At 46.9% G+C, this 20627-nt stretch overlaps 1 protein-coding gene across 1 annotated transcript in view; it reads left to right on the top strand.

Moving 5' to 3' along the window:
* Nucleotides 1–1154: 1154 nt before the first annotated feature.
* The window catches only part of OCIAD2 (OCIA domain containing 2), a 75062-nt gene continuing 55589 nt past the window's right edge, over nucleotides 1155–20627 (top strand). The window contains exon 1 of the mRNA XM_069201494.1: nucleotides 1155–1316. Coding sequence (XP_069057595.1) covers nucleotides 1251–1316 — 66 coding nt within the window. The 5' untranslated portion in view covers nucleotides 1155–1250. The remainder of the gene's footprint in view (nucleotides 1317–20627) is intronic.

Consider the following 20627-nt stretch of genomic DNA (forward strand, 5'->3'; position numbering starts at 1 on the left):
CCAGTTGTTAGCAACAATCCTTTGAATTACTTGCTGTGGATCTCCCATTTGATCTCGATTTCATCCTACTCTTTTATTATCTTTGATTGGTACTCCGGGCTCCCATTTCTGAGATAAATGTAGAGACCCAAACATACACTCTAGTGCAGTGAGACTACAGACAAGTTATGGGTGCATCACATCCTGTCATTAGGTGTGAGACTGTCACCCAGACCATCTGCCCTGCCTCTTTAAAAAAAATTAGGTTGAAAGTCCATGGGCGGTTGGGGTAAGCCAGATGTTTTTGTTCAATTTGTTTAAACTAGCATAAGGTTAATTACCTTAATGTTTCCCAAACTGTTTGCCAGGGGTTTTGAAATGTTCAGAAACATAATCAAAATTTTGCTCTTACTTTCTCTTCAGGAAAGATCGGGTAGATTTGGGTAGGGGTGATGGCCTTGCTGTGAAGGGCATTCATTTACTACTGAACAAGGACGTAATGTGACACCTGAATGCAGCACACCAGGAGGCAATCACAAAAGGTCCACAGTGAATAAATAGTGCTATGTTAAAAAAGAGTAAATAAATGCACTGACAACATAGTGAGGCATGGCCTCTCTTGCGTGTGTCTGTAAAACGGACGTTTGTTCTTGAAATTTTGTCCTGAATTTTGACCCTTTGTCCTGAATTTTTGTCCTGAATTTTGACCCTTTGTCCTGAATTTTTTACAGTCCTGTCCAGAATTTGCCTCAGTGCCAGGTGGTCACCCTAGCCAGGGCTCATGGGGCAATCTCCTCTTTAATTTAAAATTTTATTATGGTATTCTTATGGTTTAGATGTTTATTTCATTTTTGCAAAAAAAAAAGAAAAAAAAAACTGACGCTTGCTAAGACTGTATTGGCTTTGCCAAAGCTTGTTGAATGCATGAAGCTGGCAAAACAATCATAGCTCCTATAGAATGCAGCTCATAGGCGGTGTTGAAACCTTTTGGTATTTAAGGGGTTAACCGTATTTGCTTATCATAGGGCTCAAATCCCAGGGTAGGCTACAATCAGCAGTTGTAAAGCTGCACGATGCAGAAAGTTTTGATTAGCTTTTTTTTTTTTATTATAAAAGTGGGTGTTACTGTCTTTCATTAAATATTTCATCAGCCAATCCAGGGCTATTTTACTTGAAGCAAAAGCGAGTCTCAGTTCACGTCCAGCACAAACAGAAGTTGCAGCCTTCGCAGTCGCACGATAGCCCAGCGCTGTGAGCAGTCTGCCTTTGAAATGGCGTCCGAAGCAGCAGAGAGCCAAGGGCAGCCGCCCACTCCTCCTCCAGAGCTCAAGAAGCCCGTGAGTTAAGAATGTCTCTGTTTCATGGCTAGAATGCAGCTTGGCCCACATGTAGCACGTTTTTAGGGTCAAGCAAGAGTAAACAGTACGCGCATAAACAAGGACCCTGAGTAGGATCTGAAGTGCTTAATTTGTGCTTGTTGTTTCCGGTGCTGAGCACCGGCACCTATTTTTGAGGACCGGGGTTTATTCTGCCTCAAGCATCTGCTGCGAGCAATAGACACACAGGAAAGAGGAGGAAGGGAAAAACGAAAAAGCGTTGCAAAGGGAGGAAACAGAAAGCTGCTAGAGTGAGTTGAATGGGCACGGAGGGGCTTTAAATGGATTGAAGAGGCCCGAGATGGCTTCAGGATTACGCCGCCTTAGTATTCGTGGTCCCGCATTTAATTGCAGCAGCCGTGTATTTAAGAGGAGGGCTTTGGGTGTTCTGTCTTTAGCCGGTCACCTACACGTTTTTATTTACAAATTGAGCATGGATCTGAACTAAATAGGTGGAATCCTTTCGGATCCTCCTGGACTCGTGTGCGCTCTCTTTGAAAGAGAAACATTTGATTTTAAACTGTGATATTGTGTAACTTAAAAAGGTTGTTTCGTTAAGCTATTTTGGTCATACCAATTACAGCATTTAAATAGTGTTGTTTGCACCGAGCGATCGCGAGCGAGGCAGTGTTTACCGTACCCCTTGGCTCGTCCCTCACAGCCATTAGGGGTGGGCGAGCCACAGATTATCAGGGAGAGCCGAGCGAAGGATCGGGCTCGGATCTTAATGCCCAGGAGCTGTCTTCTAAAATATTTGGTATGTAAATTATACAAGAAACATTCCGTAGAGTAAGATACAGTCTTTTCAAAACATTTTTTAAAAAGGGATTTCTTTAACATGTAGAAACTTTGCCATTTACAGGGCACATAGTGAGAAGTCCTTAATTTAATTATATTCTTGTACAACTGGTATTCTGAGGCCAAATAATTAAAAGTGCTTTCAAATGCAATAATAAAGAAAAAAAAGTTTTGGTGAAATAAAATATTTGCCTAAAATTAGCCAGTTTGCTCACGGATGAGTTTTTCTATTTCACTTTGTACAAATCAGCCAGTAAATGCATTTCTTTTTGTCGTTCCTTATGTTAAGGCGTTGTATTACCTCAGTGTTTTTTTTTTTTTTAAATATAGCGCTAACTCAGCCAGAAGGCTGAGTGATTTTAATGAGCACCACTTACATTACATAAGGTCACTTGCACTGTTTATAGGGCTGAAGAGATTAAGGCCCTCATTTTAAGATTTGCGGTAAATGCCGCTTACCACCGCGGCGACGGCCGCCAAAAGACCGTGGCACCATTCAGAGTTTCCATTGAAGATGCATATTTGGTATTCCTAATGTGGCATTGTACCAACCTATACACAATTTTCTGAAGAGAGGTTCTGCCGATTTGGGTTCAGCATGGTAATCTTTATGTAGATCAATTCCATTTGAACTCCCATTGGATTTTACGCTGTCCTGTACAAAAATAGTGGCTGAATAGAATTACATCAAACCTGGAATGAAAATAGAACTTTACAGAAAGAAGATCCTTTGCTTGTTTGTTATAAATCTGTTCAGTAGTATTCATGAAATAAGTGTTAAAAAATGTTTCAGGGTGGGCTTAAAACGGTTAAAAAGTTAGAAATATCTGGACTGTAAGTCTGTGGATGGTCCGCACAAAATACACAGGCAATTAGAAAAGGGAGCTTTGTCCCGCTTCTTCCTGCTAAATCCATTTTGGGTCTTCAAACCGAAAGCCGCGTCAGGTTCTTACTGGCTGCCCACAGCAGGGAAGTCTGTTGCTGCCCCCATTCTAAGATGCAGGACTCTGCCCTCGATCCTTGGGGGAAGTGGGGGAGTCATCATGGGGGAAGGGTAATATCTCCTGACCCCAGGCTCAGTAGGTAGGACCCCGAAAGGTACCCTTTTGATTAAACTTAAAAAAGTACATTTTGCTGAGTAGTTCACAGAACGCAGCTTTGGGTTCCAGAGATCCTGCCTGGGGGTCCACAGGCTACTGGCAAGGGCTCTTGTACCACTTCAGAACCCTCTTTCAGGTTCATAGTGCCTAGTTCAGGATCTGCAAGTTCACAAAGGCTTGCAGGGTTCATGGACCTCAGCACAGCTTTAGTTTCCAGAGACCCTGCCTGGGGGTCCACAGGCTACTGGCAAGGGCTCTTGTACCACTTCAGAACCCTCTTTCAGGTTCATAGTGCCTAGTTCAGGATCTGCAAGTTCACAAAGGCTTGCAGGGTTCATGGACCTCAGCACAGCTTTAGTTTCCAGAGACCCTGCCTGGGGGTCCACAGGCTACTGGCAAGGGCTCTTGTACCACTTCAGAACCCTCTTTCAGGTTCATAGTGCCTAGTTCAGGATCTGCAAGTTCACAAAGGCTTGCAGGGTTCATGGACCTCAGCGCAGTTTCAGTTTCCAGAGATCCTGCCTAGGGGTCTACAGGCTCCTTACACAGGCTCTTGTACTAGTTGTACCATTGCTGGAACCTGTTTTACCTGGATGAGGGTCAGCAAGTCCACAAAGGCTTCTGGGTCTTTGTTGGACATCGAACAGGATCTGCAGATCCAGTAGTGAATCCCTGTGGGAATACCAATAAGTGCCCATGTAAGTTCAAAACCCAAACCTGGTTCTGCAAACCCCCATGTAAAAAAAGGGGACCGACTCCTCTTGGTGCTCAAAGTCCATGCGAAGTAAGGTTTGCTGGCAGATGCACATGTGGTTTTCTGGCTCCTGTTTGTTGAGGCCCTGAGGCAGGTTGGGTGCGGGCCCTAACAAAAAGCCAGGCCCTGAAGCCAAACTATCCTGTCCATAGCCAAAGGCAATGTGTAGTGTGGTGTGGTTCAGCAGCCTGCTGCGGGTTGGGTGCATGGCCCGGCTCTGCCGCCAGCCCTGCTGCGCACAACCAAAGACCTAAAGCTGTGCACGCAGGTGCTGCTCCCAGTTCCTGAATGTGGATTAAGATTAAAAAAGCCTGAAAATGAAAGTGAAGTTATGGTTAGCTGTTATAACACTTACACATCCAATAAAAGTACTCTAGATAATTAAACACTAACAAAATATTAAAAGCACAGTTAAGTTATGGATATGAATTTAAACAGAAAAAAACACTTAGAATTACAGGCTATAACTTGTCAAGAGCTGGAGGTGGCAGTGGTCTATGAAACTTTGAGAGCCGGACCAGTGGAAGGGGTGATTCCTTTCTCTTAGCCACTGTTCCAGCTGGTGAGATACGTACGAATAGCAGGCAAGTATGCTTGGAAAGATCCCACTGCTGAAGAAGAGGAAAACAGTGGCAAAAACGTCTGCTGGAATGCAGCAGAATAGAAACCAAACACTGGAGCAGGACCAAGGAATTCCCTAATCAGCACAGATAATCAGGGTAGAAAATAATTCCATCTGTGACCTCAAGGGTGAGGTAATGAGCATTGCATTTGGTGTGCAAATATGTTGTGCATGGCTGTTGTACAAATTATGGATTGTGGTCGTAACCACAACTTGTGAAATTCTATAGTGTTTTCATTTTAATTCTTATCATAACTGTGTTTATTAAGTGAATATATATACATGTAGTTTGAATCAGAGGTTACTGTTTAAATGACATTCCTCCTCTAGCTTGACTTACCAAGAGAACCTGCTAAAACTGGGGTTTCTTGGTTTGTGTCTAGAATAGTAAAAATGCTTATAATTTAGCAACTTGCCAAAAGGGGATGTGGACTGAAAATGTATTGCTCTGCATGTCTTCAGATAAGGGATACTACAAACATATAGGTCTGAATACAGGTTACGATTTCAGTAGATACTTAACAGGTGTCAGCTTATTGGCAGTGTGAAGCACCTCCTTTCGTAAACAAAGTTAAAACTGTAACCACATATTACACAAGAACTTGGAAAGAGTGGCATCTGGAGCATTTTGTTGCATACTTAACTGATTGATTAGTTGGGTAAGTGTATTAGGCACCCAGGGATACATTTCTAAAATAGTATCCAGTGGCTGGGGTGATCCTTTAGAGGACTAATGTGCATGTGCTTTCAGGTGTAGAAAGACACTCTTTGATCAAAAGTCAGTAGTTCAATGTCTAGACAGTATGCAGCAGGCATTTTTATCTATTAATTGTGTCAGTGCATTTACATCTATGTCTATGTGTGTTAAATATGTCTTGTAGGGCATCAGAGATATCATATGCTCAGAATCCAAACCCAATAGCTAACCTAAACTATTTACCCTTCAGATAGAGACTGAAGAATATTTCTGGCTCTCCTGCAAGTGAGTCAAACGCATCATGGACTGTGTTTGAAGAGTATTGGACGTAGTTCTTCTCTAACCCCACCACGTCGTGTCATGGCAGAGACAGTAGTTTATAACACTGCCATCTGAAGTGATTGAATGCATGGTATAAAGCTGAACAAACTCCTTAATGAATAAATAGGTAAACACAATGTGTTAGACCACACTTTCAATGAATATGAATACAAATAAAGAATAATCAAATATGTAAAGTGCTCAATGATAGAAATCTTTTCCATCTGGTTCTTGAAAACATTGGCTCCCAAAAGCATGCATTAATATAAACAGGTTGAGCTGTTGGGAATGAAAGAACATTTAGACACAATTTTTTTTTTTTTTTTTTTTTGGCAAAGCACAGTTTTAGTTTCTGCCTGAATAACACAGTGAAAAGGTGTTAATATGTTGAGTATTAAACAATATAAAACGTCTCAACACGCTCATTTAATTATGTCAAGCCTTCTTGTGGTGAGGCATATTGTGGTTTACCAAGAACATAGAGGGCTTGGAGACCCCACCCATTTGTTGGCTTTCCTGTCACTCTAATTTGCCTACTTCATATTTGTGTCCCAGGTTGTCAATCTTGTGTTTGTCCCTCCCATGGAGCATTTCCTCCCTGCACCTTCCATGTTGCTTTCCCCACCTGTGCCCTCCTCCTCTCTCCCTATTGGTCCTTCCCTCCACATTGTGTTGCTTTCCCCGATCCCAGTGTTGCTTCCCTGTTTCTCCTGCCCTCCCCCATGTTGCTATTGCCACCCTCCACACCTTTCTTATGCCTTCCATGCTGCCTTAGCAGCCCCCTGCTCTCCTCAGTATTGCTTCCGTGTTTACCCCATCATTCCTCTTGATATTTCAGATCGCTATTGCTTCTGTACCCCACTCATTTAAAAAAACACAATTGTATGTTTTATTTTATTTTTAGTTATCAATCCAACTTTGATCATTAACTAATAAGAAAGAAAAAGTGTCCACTTCATTTTGTAGGTGCACGTGGCTCTTTCCTAGAAAATGATGATGGTGGCCGCATCAAAGGCCTTTAAACAAAATAAAAAAATACTTTAGGCATAATGCACAGCCCACCAGCACAAAGAACAGCAAGGAGCTCTTCAGCATCATGAAGGAGTTCTCCAATCCCACAGCTACCAGGAACTAAATCACCACCTCCCAAGAACTGTGTGACACTCTGGTGTCTGGCTCCCCTTTCCAGCAAAAGTTCTCGGAAAAAGCAATTATCAAACAACTCACCAAGCCCCAGTCTTCTAGCTTTGAGCGACCTTCTGGGATGGCCAATACTAAAGATACCGGGAAAGTTAAAGGGGAGATGCCTAAGCTCCTGATACCTCCCCTCCCCACAGCTACAGGCCTCAGCGAGCATGACAGTGAATGCATCTCCCTCCGCAAACGATGGAACTGAGTGTAGGAAGTTGGCTCTTTATGCACTATTTCAAAGTAAGGAATAGTATGCACAGAGTCCAAGGGTTCCCCTTAGAGGTATGATAGTGGCAAAAAGAGATAATACTAATGCTCTATTTTGTGGTAGTGTGGTCGAGCAGTAGGCTTATCAAAGGAGTAGTGTTAAGCATTTGTTGTACATACACACAGGCAATAAATGAGGAACACACACTCAGAGACAAATCCAGCCAATAGGTTTTGTTATAGAAAAATATCTTTTCTTAGTTTATTTTAAGAACCACTGGTTCAAATTCTACATGTAATATCTCATTTGAAAGGTATTGCAGGTAAGTACTTTAGGAACTTTGAATAATCACAGTAGCATATATACTTTTTACATAAAACACAATAAGCTGTTTTAAAAGTGGACACAGTGCAATTTTCACAGTTCCTGGGGGAGGTAAGTTATTGTTAGTTTTAGCAGGTAAGTGAGTCACTTACAAGTTTCAGTTTTGGGTCCAAGGTAGCTCACCGTTGGGGGTTCAGAGCAACCCCAAAGTTACCACACCAGCAGCTCGGGGCCGGTCAGGTGCAGAGGTCAAAGTGGTGCCCAAAACACACAGGCTTCAATGGAGAGAAGGGGGTGCCCCGGTTTCGGTCTGCCAGCAGGTAAGTACCCGCGTCTTCGGAGGGCAGACCAGGGGGGGTTTTGTAAGGCACCGGGGGGGACACAAGTCCACACAGAAAGTACACCCTCAGCAGCGCGGGGGCGGCCGTGTGCAGTGTGCAAACAAGCGTCGGGTTTGTAATAGGTTTCAATGGGAGACCAAGGGGTCTCTTCAGCGGTGCAGGCAGGCAAGGGGGGGGGCTCCTCGGGGTTGCCACCACCTGGGCAAGGGAGAGGGCCTCCTGGGGGTCACTCCTGCACTGAAGTTCCGTTCCTTCAGGTGGTGGGGGCTGCGGGTGCAGGGTCTTTTCCAGCCGTTGGGATTTCAGAGTCAGGCAGTCGCAGTCAGGGGGAGCCTGGGGATTCCCTATGCAGGCGTCGCTGTGTGGGGTCAGGGGGGACAACTTTGGTTACTCACAGTCTTGGAGTCGCCGGAGGGTCCTCCCTGAGGTGTTGGTTCTCCACCAGTCGAGTCGGGGTCGCCGGGTGCAGTGTTGCAAGTCTCACGCTTCTTGCGGGGATTGCAGGGGTCTTTAAATCTGCTCCTCTGTAACAAAGTTGCAGTCTTTTTGGAGCAGGTCCGCTGTCCTCGGGAGTTTCTTGTCTTTCTTGAAGCAGGGCAGTCCTCTGAGGATTCAGAGGTCGCTGGTACTGGGGAAAGCGTCGCTGGAGCAGGTTTCTTTAGAAGGCAGGAGACAGGCCAGTAGGTCTGGGGCCAAAGCAGTTGGTGTCTTCTTTTCTTGTTCTGCAGGGGTCTTTCAGCTCAGCAGTCCTCTTCTTCTTGTAGTTTCAGGAATCTGAGTTCCTAGGTTCTGGGGAGCCCCTAAATACCAGAATTTAGGGGTGTGTTTAGGTCTGGGAGGGCAGTAGCCAATGGCTACTGTCCTTGAGGGTGGGTACACCCTCTTTGTGCCTCCTCCCTGAGGGGAGAGGGGCACATCCCTATTCCTATTGGGGGAATCCTCCTTCTACAAGATGGAGGATTTCTAAAAGTCAGAGTCACCTCAGCTCAGGACACCTTAGGGGCTGTCCTGACTGGCCAGTGACTCCTCCTTGTTTTTCTCATTATCTCTCCTGGACTTGCCACCAAAAGTGGGGGCTGGGTCCAGGGGGCGGGCATCTCCACTAGCTGGAGTGCCCTGGGGCATTGTAACACGAAGCTTGAGCATTTGAAGCTCACTGCTAGGTGTTACAGTTCCTGCAGGGGGGAGGTGTGAAGCACCTCCACCCAGAGCAGGCTTTGTTTCTGTCCTCAGAGAGCACAAAGGCTCTCACCGCATTGGGTCAGAAACTCGTCTCTCAGCAGCAGGCTGGCACAGACCAGTCAGTCCTGCACTGAACAATTGGGTAAAATACAGGGGGCATCTCTAAGATGCCTTCTGTGTGCATTTTTTAATAAATCCAACACTGGCATCAGTGTGGGTTTATTATTCTGAGAAGTTTGGTACCAAACTTTCCAGTATTCAGTGTAGCCATTATGGAGCTGTGGAGTTCGTTTTTGACAGACTCCCAGACCATATTCTCTTATGGCTACCCTGCACTTGTCTAAGGTTTTGCTTAGGTTGCTAAGGATTTGCTTAGACACTATAGGGGCATAGTGCTCATGCACCTATGCCCTCACCTGTGGTATAGTGCACCCTGCCTTAGGGCTGTAATGCCTGCTAGAGGGGTGACTTACCTATGCCACAGGCAGTGTGAGGTTGGCATGGCACCCTGAGGGAGTGCCATGTCGACTTAGTCATTTTCTGCCCACCAGCACACACAAGCTGGCAAGCAGTGTGTCTGTGCTGAGTGAGGGGTCCCTAGGGTGGCATAAGACATGCTGCAGCCCTTAGTGACCTTCCCTGGCATCAGGGCCCTTAGTACCAGGGGTACCAGTTACAAGGGACTTACCTGGGTGCCAGGGTTGTGCCAATTGTGGAGACAATGGTACATTTTAGGTGAAAGAACACTGGTGCTGGGGCCTGGTTAGCAGGGTCCCAGCACACTTCTCAGTCAAGTCAGCATCAGTATCGGGCAAAAAGTGGGGGGTAACTGCAACAGGGAGCCATTTCTTTACACAAGCCCCCCCCAGCCCACAGGCCAGGAGACTCCGCCAAAGCTGGGAGAGTCTGCCTAGTCTGTCAGGCGAGGAAGAGTAGAGGAAATAGGCTGGTTTGTTGCAGGGCCTACTCTGCCTTACATCCTCCTGTTGAGGCCATTCCCTCTGGGGAACTGACCCACTTCCACAGTGATAGGACCTAGTCTGAATTGCCTCTTGTCTGTATCTTTAATGTCTCCACCCATTCTCTCTATTTTGGGGTTAGAGGTATCCACCTCTGCTAATCTTATCTTAGCCAGGGTCACCCCTAGCTTACCCAAAGAGGTTACCCAGAGCTGGAGTAACCCCACCATGACCAACAATGTCAGGGGGCCTAACTTGCTATTTGGCATGGGGTCAGATCACCATGCCAAGGATAGTGCAGCCATAAAGGCTAACACCCAGCAGAGGCCACTGACAGCTGTCAGTGCCCAGAACCACACCTTTAGCTCTTCACCTACAAGGGAAGGGGCTAAGTTACAGGCTTCTTTGGGTTCAGGGTGCCTGTCTGCTGTATTATAGTGGGGGGTTACTACATCTTGTAGTAAACACCCTTCTTCCACTCTTTCTTCTGTTAGCTGAGGAGCCACCCGCTCAGGCTTAACAGTTGCCTGACTAGCCAGGACTTCTTGTGGGTCAGGTTGGACTTTATCAGAGCCACTTTTGGAGTTCTCCCCTACTGGAGCAGAATCTCCTTGGCTTGCTGGAACCTTGGCTAAAGGTTGTCCATCCTTCCTACACTGTTTTCTTTTCTTTTTCTTCTGAGGCCTACTTGCAGTTACTGCAGGGGTAGCACCTCCAGAGTCCTTGGGAGAGGACTGGCACTGGACCAGTTCCTCTCTTGGGCTCTGACTAACCTCTGGGTAGTAATTTCCAAGGAGACAATCAAGGGGGAGGTCTGTACTGACTACCACCCTTCTCCAGCTAAAAGTCCCACCCACTTCTATGGGCACAAAAGCCACAGGCCTATCAGTGACCCTGTCTGGGCTAACTCTTACTCTGGCCATCTCACCTGGGATGTACTGGTTTGAGAACACCAGCCTGTCATGCACAATAGTGTGACTGGCACAAGTGTCTCTCAGGGCAGTGGCTGGGATTCCATTCACCAGTAGGTGGTGGAAGTGTCTACTTCCCTCTGGAATCTCCAACTCACCTGTTGGGCCCTTTTTCCAGTTGAAGGCTATGAAGACCTCCTCATCTGAGGAGTCATCCCCAATGGCTACACTGGTCACCCCTGGGATTTTGCTAGGGGGTTTGTTTTTGGGACAAGAAGTGTCCTTGGTGTGGTGCCCTGTCTGTCTACAGTTATGGCAGCATGCCTTAGTGGCATCCCAGTTCTTACCCTGGTACCCACCTTTGTTTTGGGTTGTGTCTCGGGGCCCACCCTCCTGGTCTGGTTTTTGGGGGCCTACAGAGGACTCTTTTTCTTTATTTCTAGTGTCACCCACTTTCTCCTGGGGAGGCTTTGTAACCCCTTTCTTTTGGTCACCCCCAGTGGAAGCTTTGGTTACCCTAGTCTTGACCCAGTGGTCTGCCTTCTTTCCCAATTCTTGGGGAGAAATTGGACCTAGGTCTACCAGATACTGATGCAACTTTTCATTGAAGCAGTTACTTAAAATGTGTTCTTTCATAAACAAATTATAAAGCCCAACATAGTCATGCACTTCATTTCCAGTTACCCAACCATCCAGTGTTTTCACTGAGTAGTCAACAAAATCAACCCAGGTCTGGCTCGAGGATTTTTGAGCCCCCCTGAATCTAATTCTATACTCCTCAGTGGAGAATCCAAAGCCCTCAATCAGGGTACCCTTCATGAGGTCATAAGATTCTGCATCTTTTCCAGAGAGTGTGAGGAGTCTATCCCTACACTTTCCAGTGAACATTTCCCAAAGGAGAGCACCCCAGTGAGATCTGTTTACTTTTCTGGTTGCACAAGCCCTCTCAAAAGCTGTGAACCATTTGGTGATGTCATCACCATCTTCATATTTAGTTACAATCCCTTTAGGGATTTTCAACATGTCAGGATAATCTCTGACCCTATTTATGTTGCTGCCACCATTGATGGGTCCTAGGCCCATCTCTTGTCTTTCCCTTTCTATGGCTAGGATCTGTCTTTCCAAAGCCAATCTTTTGGCCATCCTGGCTAACTGGATGTCCTCTTCACTGGAGTTATCCTCAGTGATTTCAGAGATGTTGGTCTCTCCTGTGAGGGAAACAGCATCTCTGACTATTATATTTGGAGTCAGGGCTTGGGCAGCCCTGTTCTCCCTAAGTAGGACTGGAGGGGGGGAATTTCCCTCCAAGTCACTATCTTCATCCTCTGTGTTGCCATCCTCAGAGGGGTTGGCCTTTTCAAACTCTGCCAAAAGCTCTTGGAGCTGTAGTTTGGAAGGTCTGGGGCCCATTGTAATTTTCTTTATTTTACAGAGTGACCTTAGCTCCCTCATCTTAAGATGGAGGTAAGGGGTGATGTCGAGTTCCATCACATTCACATCTGTACTAGACATTATGCTTCTAAAAGTTGGAATACTTTTTAAGAATCTAAAACTAGTTCTAGGTTCTAATTCAAACTTTCACAAACTTTTAAACTCTAAGAGAAATGCTAAACAGGAACTAACACAAGGGCCTAGCAGGTCTTTTAAGAATTTAGAAAAATAGCTCAAATTGCAAAAATCTATTTCTAATGACAATTTTTGGAATTTGTCGTGTGATCAGGTATTGGCTGAGTAGTCCAGCAAATGCAAAGTCTTGTACCCCACCGCTGATCCACCAATGTAGGAAGTTGGCTATGTATGCACTATTTCAAAGTAAGGAATAGTATGCACAGAGTCCAAGGGTTCCCCTTAGAGGTATGATAGTGGCAAAAAGAGATAATACTAATGCTCTATTTTGTGGTAGTGTGGTCGAGCAGTAGGCTTATCAAAGGAGTAGTGTTAAGCATTTGTTGTACATACACACAGGCAATAAATGAGGAACACACACTCAGAGACAAATCCAGCCAATAGGTTTTGTTATAGAAAAATATATTTTCTTAGTTTATTTTAAGAACCACTGGTTCAAATTCTACATGTAATATCTAATTTGAAAGGTATTGCAGGTAAGTACTTTAGGAACTTTGAATAATCACAGTAGCATATATACTTTTTACATAAAACACAATAAGCTGTTTTAAAAGTGGACACAGTGCAATTTTCACAGTTCCTGGGGGAGGTAAGTTATTGTTAGTTTTAGCAGGTAAGTGAGTCACTTACAAGTTTCAGTTTTGGGTCCAAGGTAGCTCACCGTTGGGGGTTCAGAGCAACCCCAAAGTTACCACACCAGCAGCTCAGGGCCGGTCAGGTGCAGAGGTCAAAGAGGTGCCCAAAACACATAGGCTTCAATGGAGAGAAGGGGGTGCCCCGGTTTCGGTCTGCCAGCAGGTAAGTACCCGCGTCTTCGGAGGGCAGACCAGGGGGGTTTTGTAGGGCACCGGGGGGGACACAAGTCCACACAGAAAGTACACCCTCAGCAGCGCGGGGGCGGCCGGGTGCAGTGTGCAAACAAGCGTCGGGTTTGTAATAGGTTTCAATGGGAGACCAAGGGGTCTCTTCAGCGGTGCAGGCAGGCAAGGGGGGGGCTCCTCGGGGTAGCCACCACCTGGGCAAGGGAGAGGGCCTCCTGGGGGTCACTCCTGCACTGAAGTTCCATTCCTTCAGGTGCTGGGGGCTGCGGGTGCAGGGTCTTTTCCAGCCGTCGAGATTTCAGAGTCAGGCAGTCGCGGTCAGGGGGAGCCTGGGGATTCCCTCTGCAGGCGTTGCTGTGGGGGCTCAGGGGGGACAACTTTGGTTACTCACAGTCTTGGAGTCGCCGGAGGGTCCTCCCTGAGGTGTTGGTTCTCCACCAGTCGAGTCTGGGTCGCCGGGTGCAGTGTTGCAAGTCTCATGCTTCTTGCGGGGATTGCAGGGGTCTTTAAATCTGCTCCTCTGTAACAAAGTTGCAGTCTTTTTGGAGCAGGTCCGCTGTCCTCGGGAGTTTCTTGTCTTTCTTGAAGCAGGGCAGTCCTCTGAGGATTCAGAGGTCGCTGGTCTTGGGGAAAGCATCGCTGGAGGGGCAGGAGACAGGCCGGTAGGTCTGGGGCCAAAGCAGTTGGTGTCTTCTTTTCTTCTTCTGCAGGGGTCTTTCAGCTCAGCAGTCCTCTTCTTGTAGTTTCAGGAATCTGAGTTCCTAGGTTCTGGGGAGCCCCTAAATACAGAATTTAGGGGTGTGTTTAGGTCTGGGAGGGCAGTAGCCAATGGCTACTGTCCTTGAGGGTGGGTACACCCTCTTTGTGCCTCCTCCCTGAGGGGAGGGGGGCACATCCCTATTCCTAGTGGGGGAATCCTCCTTCTACAAGATGGAGGATTTCTAAAAGTCAGAGTCACCTCCGCTCAGGACACCTTAGGGGCTGTCCTAACTGGCCAGTGACTCCTCCTTGTTTTTCTCATTATCTCTCCTGGACTTGCCGCCAAAAGTGGGGGCTGGGTCCAGGGGGCGGGCATCTCCACTAGCTGGAGTGCCCTGGGGCATTGTAACACGAAGCTTGAGCCTTTGAAGCTCACTGCTAGGTGTTACAGTTCCTGCAGGGGGGAGGTGTGAAGCACCTCCACCCAGAGCAGGCTTTGTTTCTGTCCTCAGAGAGCACAAAGGCTCTCACCGCATGGGGTCAGAAACTCATCTCTCAGCAGCAGGCTGGCACAGACCAGTCAGTCCTGCACTGAACAATTGGGTAAAATACAGGGGGCATCTCTAAGATGCCTTCTGTGTGCATTTTTTAATAAATCCAACACTGGCATCAGTGTGGGTTTATTATTCTGAGAAGTTTGGTACCAAACTTTCCATTATTCAGTGTAGCCATTATGGAGCTGTGGAGTTCGTTTTTGACAGACTCCCAGACCATATTCTCTTATGGCTACCCTGCACTTACAATGTCTAAGGTTTTGCTTAGACACTGTAGGGGCATAGTGCTCATGCACCTATGCCCTCACCTGTGGTATAGTGCACCCTGCCTTAGGGCTGTAAGGCCTGCTAGAGGGGTGACTTACCTATGCCACAGGCAGTGTGAGGTTGGCATGGCACCCTGAGGGGAGTGCCATGTCGACTTAGTCATTTTCTCCCCACCAGCACACACAAGCTGGCAAGCAGTGTGTCTGTGCTGAGTGAGGGGTCCCTAGGGTGGCATAAGACATGCTGCAGCCCTTAGAGACCTTCCCTGGCATCAGGGCCCTTAGTACCAGGGGTACCAGTTACAAGGGACTTACCTGGGTGCCAGGGTTGTACCAATTGTGGAGACAATGGTACATTTTAGGTGAAAGAACACTGGTGCTGGGGCCTGGTTAGCAGGGTCCCAGCACACTTCTCAGTCAAGTCAGTATCAGGCAAAAAGTGGGGGGTAACTGCAACAGGGAGCCATTTCTTTACACTGAGGAAAACTGTTGATGGAGTAAAAAACTGAGGTGTTGGCGGCAGGTGCTGGTGAATGGAGTCACTGTTCAGTCAGCCTTCGATGCAGCCAAGCAGATTTGTTCTAGGCTGATATATTCCCACAAATGCCGGAAGCAATAAATGGAGTATATGTACAGCTGTATGATGAGTGTTGCCCCTGACCTGCTTCTTGGGATAAAGGAGAGAGGATATATTGGATGCCTCTGTTGAGCTGGAGCATACACCAAGAGAGCTGACAGTTCTGCACTATTAATACAGTGCATGTGGAAATGGCAGTCAACTCAAACAGCAGTGAAAGAGCTATGGAACTGTGGAGGACAAACTCGAAGGAATCACAGAGCGTTAGGTGTTGAAAGGATGCACGGAGTGATGAGAAGCAAACTGAAAGAGATGGAAACCAAGCTGAGAGAGGCGACTTATGCTGTGGAGAGCCTGGAGGATTAAAAACAAATACAGCAATAGACAGTGTTAGGGTGTTTAACCAGTGGTTGGGCATCTGTATAGCTTCTACATGGGACATCGGATGAAGGTGTTGGGGGGTTTCTGCATAGATTCCAGCGGAGTCCTTGCAGGATGAAGTTTGCACAGTTCATGGGGACCTGTTGAACTTTGAGGCAGAGATGAACCCACAGGTGGTAGTTAACATTACCAGACTGCCAAAGTTAGGTGGAGAAAAGAACTCTGTAGCATGGGTACTGTATTGGTCTCTCTACAGAATGCTAATTGGAGGCGTAGGTCAAACAAGCTACTATTAAAGAGTACATGTGATACCTGGTGATGTACTGCTCCTCTTTTCCCAAGATATCAATTCAGAGACACTATCCAGAAAACATGTCCTCACACAAATTGGCTGTGAGGTGAGCGCAAGCCTCATGTGGCTTACTTGTTAGGTTTAAGTAGATTTGGAGATAATTGTTTTGTGTTCTTTCAGGTAGACTCAATCAGTGCTGTAGTGGCTAATATATCTACAAAAATCTCAGACTAATGGGATCCTGATCTGTACTACTTTAGATCTATGATATTTTGCAGTTGGGGTGGGATTGTTCAACCATTGTCCCTGTGGTTCTCCTCCAAGAGGAATATATAGGGTATAGGACCAAGGGCCATATGTACGAACACATTTTTCCATAGACACAGAATGGGCAAATCTGCTTGCTACATCTGGCCCCAAGTCCCTATTTCATCTTGTGACCTTATTAAAAAAGATTTAAACCTTAAAAATAACATTGGCTGATGCAGCCCCAGCTACACATCGCCTGATAGCCTGAGAATTTAAAAATGAGGTTAAATCTATTTTGAGCAATCTAAAAAGCATTAATGCTCAGTATGATTGTGCTCCATGTTGGCTCCTCCAAGTACTCTGTTCATTATTTATTCCCACCAGTAATTTCTGTTTTGAAGACGGGAAGTTTCTATAATTTAGAAAAAATCCACCACCAGACTTTCTATCAGGAAATCCGATTTGAAACCCACAGCTCCTAACAATTTTCGCTTTTTACCCTATGGCTGATCTTCTTGTCATCAGTAAGGTGATGATAGAGAAAATGGCAACTGATTAATTACACATCTAGAAAAGCATGGTTTATCTTATAAAAATCAGCCCAGTTTTAGGAGCGAGGGACTCGTACTGAAATTGCTCAGAATTCTGTACAGTTGGCAGAAATAATAAATTCAGATAAACATTCAGCATGTCAGAAATCATAAGTGCAAAAAATATGATGGAGAATCAGTGCAGATCCCTTATGGGCGACACAAAAATAAATTAAGAGGGGTATTTTTAAAGAGAGTCACAAGAGCTGTAGCTATGTCCTTGCATCTGTGCAGATTTTCAACCTTAAAGAATTCACAATAATTTGCAGAAGTAGGCCTGAAAACCATACTTCTAATACATTATTGTAAATTACATTTTTGCATCAACAAATGTACACATGCATGTTTGATCATGAAAAGATCTGCTGAGCAATTGTAAATTCCCTATTCCTACACCTCCTTTTTCCCAACCTAGAAAAAGATTTTCTCCTGCCCTTCAGGGCAGTACGTTTCCAGCCACAGACTCCGGCATATCAACCCTGGACCGTCATGACTGCATGTTTCGAGCCCCTGTATTCAGATTTGCAAACAGGTGGAAAAATTAGAGCCTTGCCAGAATCCAATTCCAGATGTAATATGAGCCCTCATATGATCAGAAGGCACGGGTATAATGAGAACCTGTCATAGTTTGTCCTCCCTGCAAGGCACAAAAATGGAAAAATTGAGTTTTTTTTCCATAGATTTCTGAAGTATTCCACCCCCTGGTCATGTAAGTATTTTATACAAATTCACACCCTGATATGTTCATGCTGCCAGTATGGCTAATAGTTTCCAACCGGCCAGATGCATTTCTCTTCAGCACTCTTTTATGGACAGATGCACAAAAACATAATTCAATGCAAAGGAATTTAGGGCCTGATTACGACCTTGGCGGATGGGATGCTCTGTCACAAATGGGACGGCTATCCTCTCCGCCATATTACAGGTTCCATTATATCCTATGGAACTTGTAAAATGGCGGGTGGGATGTCCATCACATTTGTGACAGAGTATCCGATCCGGCAAGGTTGTAATTAGGCACTTAGTGTCCGCAATAAGATATTTAACAACACGAAAAAACAATTATAAAAACATTAAGGCGGTCATTACAACATTGGCGGTAAAAGCCGCTTACCGCCGTGCAGAAGACCACCAACACACCGCCGCGGCCGCGGAATTCCACCACAGCTATTATGACCCACATCTCGGAATCCGCCAAAAGTCAGACACCCACACAAGTCTGCCACACCAAAGGTCAGTGATAAACTGGCGAAAACAAAACCTCCACCGTCACGCCAACAGAAATACGCCCACACTATCACGACACACGAATCCACGCGGCGGTCTTTCAACCGCGGTATTCCATTGGCGGTACATCCCGCCGCGCTCAAAATACACACACATTTACAAAACACCACCACATTGGACAATTCGAAATACACACACCTGAGACACATACACACACCACACCCATACACCCATTACAATATAAAACACACACCCACTTCACCCACAAACCCCTACGACCCAAAATTCTGAAAGAAGGCCAGAGAGAGACAGCACCAGCAAGAGCCACTGCATCCACAGGCACATAACACCATCACCCACACAACTTCCAGGCACCTCACACAACACACCACTACATATCACCACACTTATCACCACACACTCCACCCCACACATCACCTACACCACCCCATGGCACGGCAAAGACACCCCAGGTTCTCGGAGGAGGAGCTCAGGGTCATGGTGGAGGAAATCGTCCGGGTAGAGCCACAGCTATTCGGATCACAGGTGCAGCACACCTCCATAGCTAGGAAGATGGAGCTAGGGTGAAGAATAGTGGACAGGGTCAACGCAGTGGGACAACACCCAAGAAATCGGGAGGACATCAGGAAAAGGTGGAACGACCTACGGGGGGAGGTGCGTTCTGTGGTTTCAAGACACCACCTGGCGTTCAGCGGACTGGCGGCGGACCCCCACCTCCTCCCCCACAACTAACAACATGGGAGGAGCAGGTCTTGGCGATTGTGCATCCTGAGGGCCTCACAGGAGTAGCTGGAGGAATGGTCTCTGGTAAGTCAAACCTTTACTATTACATCCCCCACCCTACCTGCATGCTATCACATACCCCCACCCTCGCCCTCACCCCCATCACTCCAACTCCTCACAAATGTCCCAATATCACAAACCACCCATCCCAACACCAAGCCCTGCATGCAACAACAAAGCATGGACACCCATCACCAAAGCATGCCCACTGCACATACCCAGACACCCCCCTAAACCATTATCACAGAAGGTCCCACACAAGAATGGAAGCACTGGGGTACAGGGTGACCCACCCATTGCACACCATGGCACACACAGATGCAATAATCATGCCTTTCCACCCCTGCAGGACCACCAACCAACATCACCAGACAGGAGGGTCCAGACATGTCCACTCCACCCACAGAAGAGGCCCACAGTGATGACAGCATCTCTGTCCAACTGGATCTAGATGACCAGTCCGGACCATCGAGGACCTCTGGACAGTCGGTACCCCTCACACAGGCACAGGCCACTACAGAGCCTCCCCCCTCTGGAAATACCAGCACAGCACCCACCCAGCGGGCCCATACCTCCGTCCCCAGGACAGGTCAATCAGTTGTGTGTCCACCACTACAGGGAACCCAGGATAACCCACCACCCCAACAACAACAGGGACCTGGGGACAGTGGCAGTGGGCACACGGTCCAGGGGACGGAGGCCCAGGAACACAGGGGAACTAGGAGGGCTGCCGTGCGACAGGGGGCGGATAGGCCGAGGGAACCCACTCTCCACGAGGCCCTCTCCTCCATCATGGGAGCATACCACCACTCCCAGGAGACGATGGCAACAGTACTGGCCAAGTTTCAGGAGACCCAGCGCATGCAGGGGGAACACTATATGGGCTTCAGGGAGGAACTCAGAACCATCAGCTCCACCCTGGGCACCATTGTAGGGGTGCTGAAGGAACTACTCAACACCAGAAGGGACACTGTGGCACTACAAGGGGCCCCTGACACTAGCATTGGCGATGAACTGCCCACCACCTCCACCGGCGCTATTGGACAGGACGCCCCGCCACAGGACCACCACACCAGCACCCCACCCCCTGCAGACGGAGAACCACCCCGCAAACGGTCCCTGAGATCCAGGAATAAGACAGAGAATGATGCCAAGACCCCCGCCAAGAAATGAGACCATCCTGATTGTCATTCTACTGTCCCACTTTGTCACCCTGTCCATAATTAAACTGCCCCAGCTCCACTTCCTATGGCCATATGGGCAATGCACCTGTGAGACTAATAGACTGGACTCTGCCATGGACACTCCTCTGCCATCACCCCTCACCATTTAACTTTCCCCTCCAATATTTTACATTTAAATAAACACACCTAAAGCACAAAATGATCTGGAGTCTGTCTGTGATTTCGAAATAGTGTATTTGCAATTACAGTGATAAAATGTTTTTGAAATAGTATTGTCAACATACCTATGTCACACAGCTCTAGTCCATGATGAATTTAAGCAGATGTCACACAGTGGGACCCACATCTGTGAAACCGTAAGGGAAAGTGACAACTCAGTGACCATACACTGGGTGAAAACGACAGACAGGAGAGAGGTAGTAGTGTAAAAGTACATGTAGTAGGCAGGATTGTATTCTTACCTGTGTTTCACTGGAAATATTGCTGGATCACTGAGTCCCTGTTCTGCATGTCTTCTTCCTCTGCTTCATCCTCATCACTGTCCACAGGCTCCACAGCTGCCACAACACCACCATCTGGACCATCCTCCTGCAG

The sequence above is a fragment of the Pleurodeles waltl genome, chromosome 1_2, assembly GCF_031143425.1.
Source record: "Pleurodeles waltl isolate 20211129_DDA chromosome 1_2, aPleWal1.hap1.20221129, whole genome shotgun sequence".
Lineage (NCBI taxonomy): Eukaryota > Metazoa > Chordata > Amphibia > Caudata > Salamandridae > Pleurodeles > Pleurodeles waltl.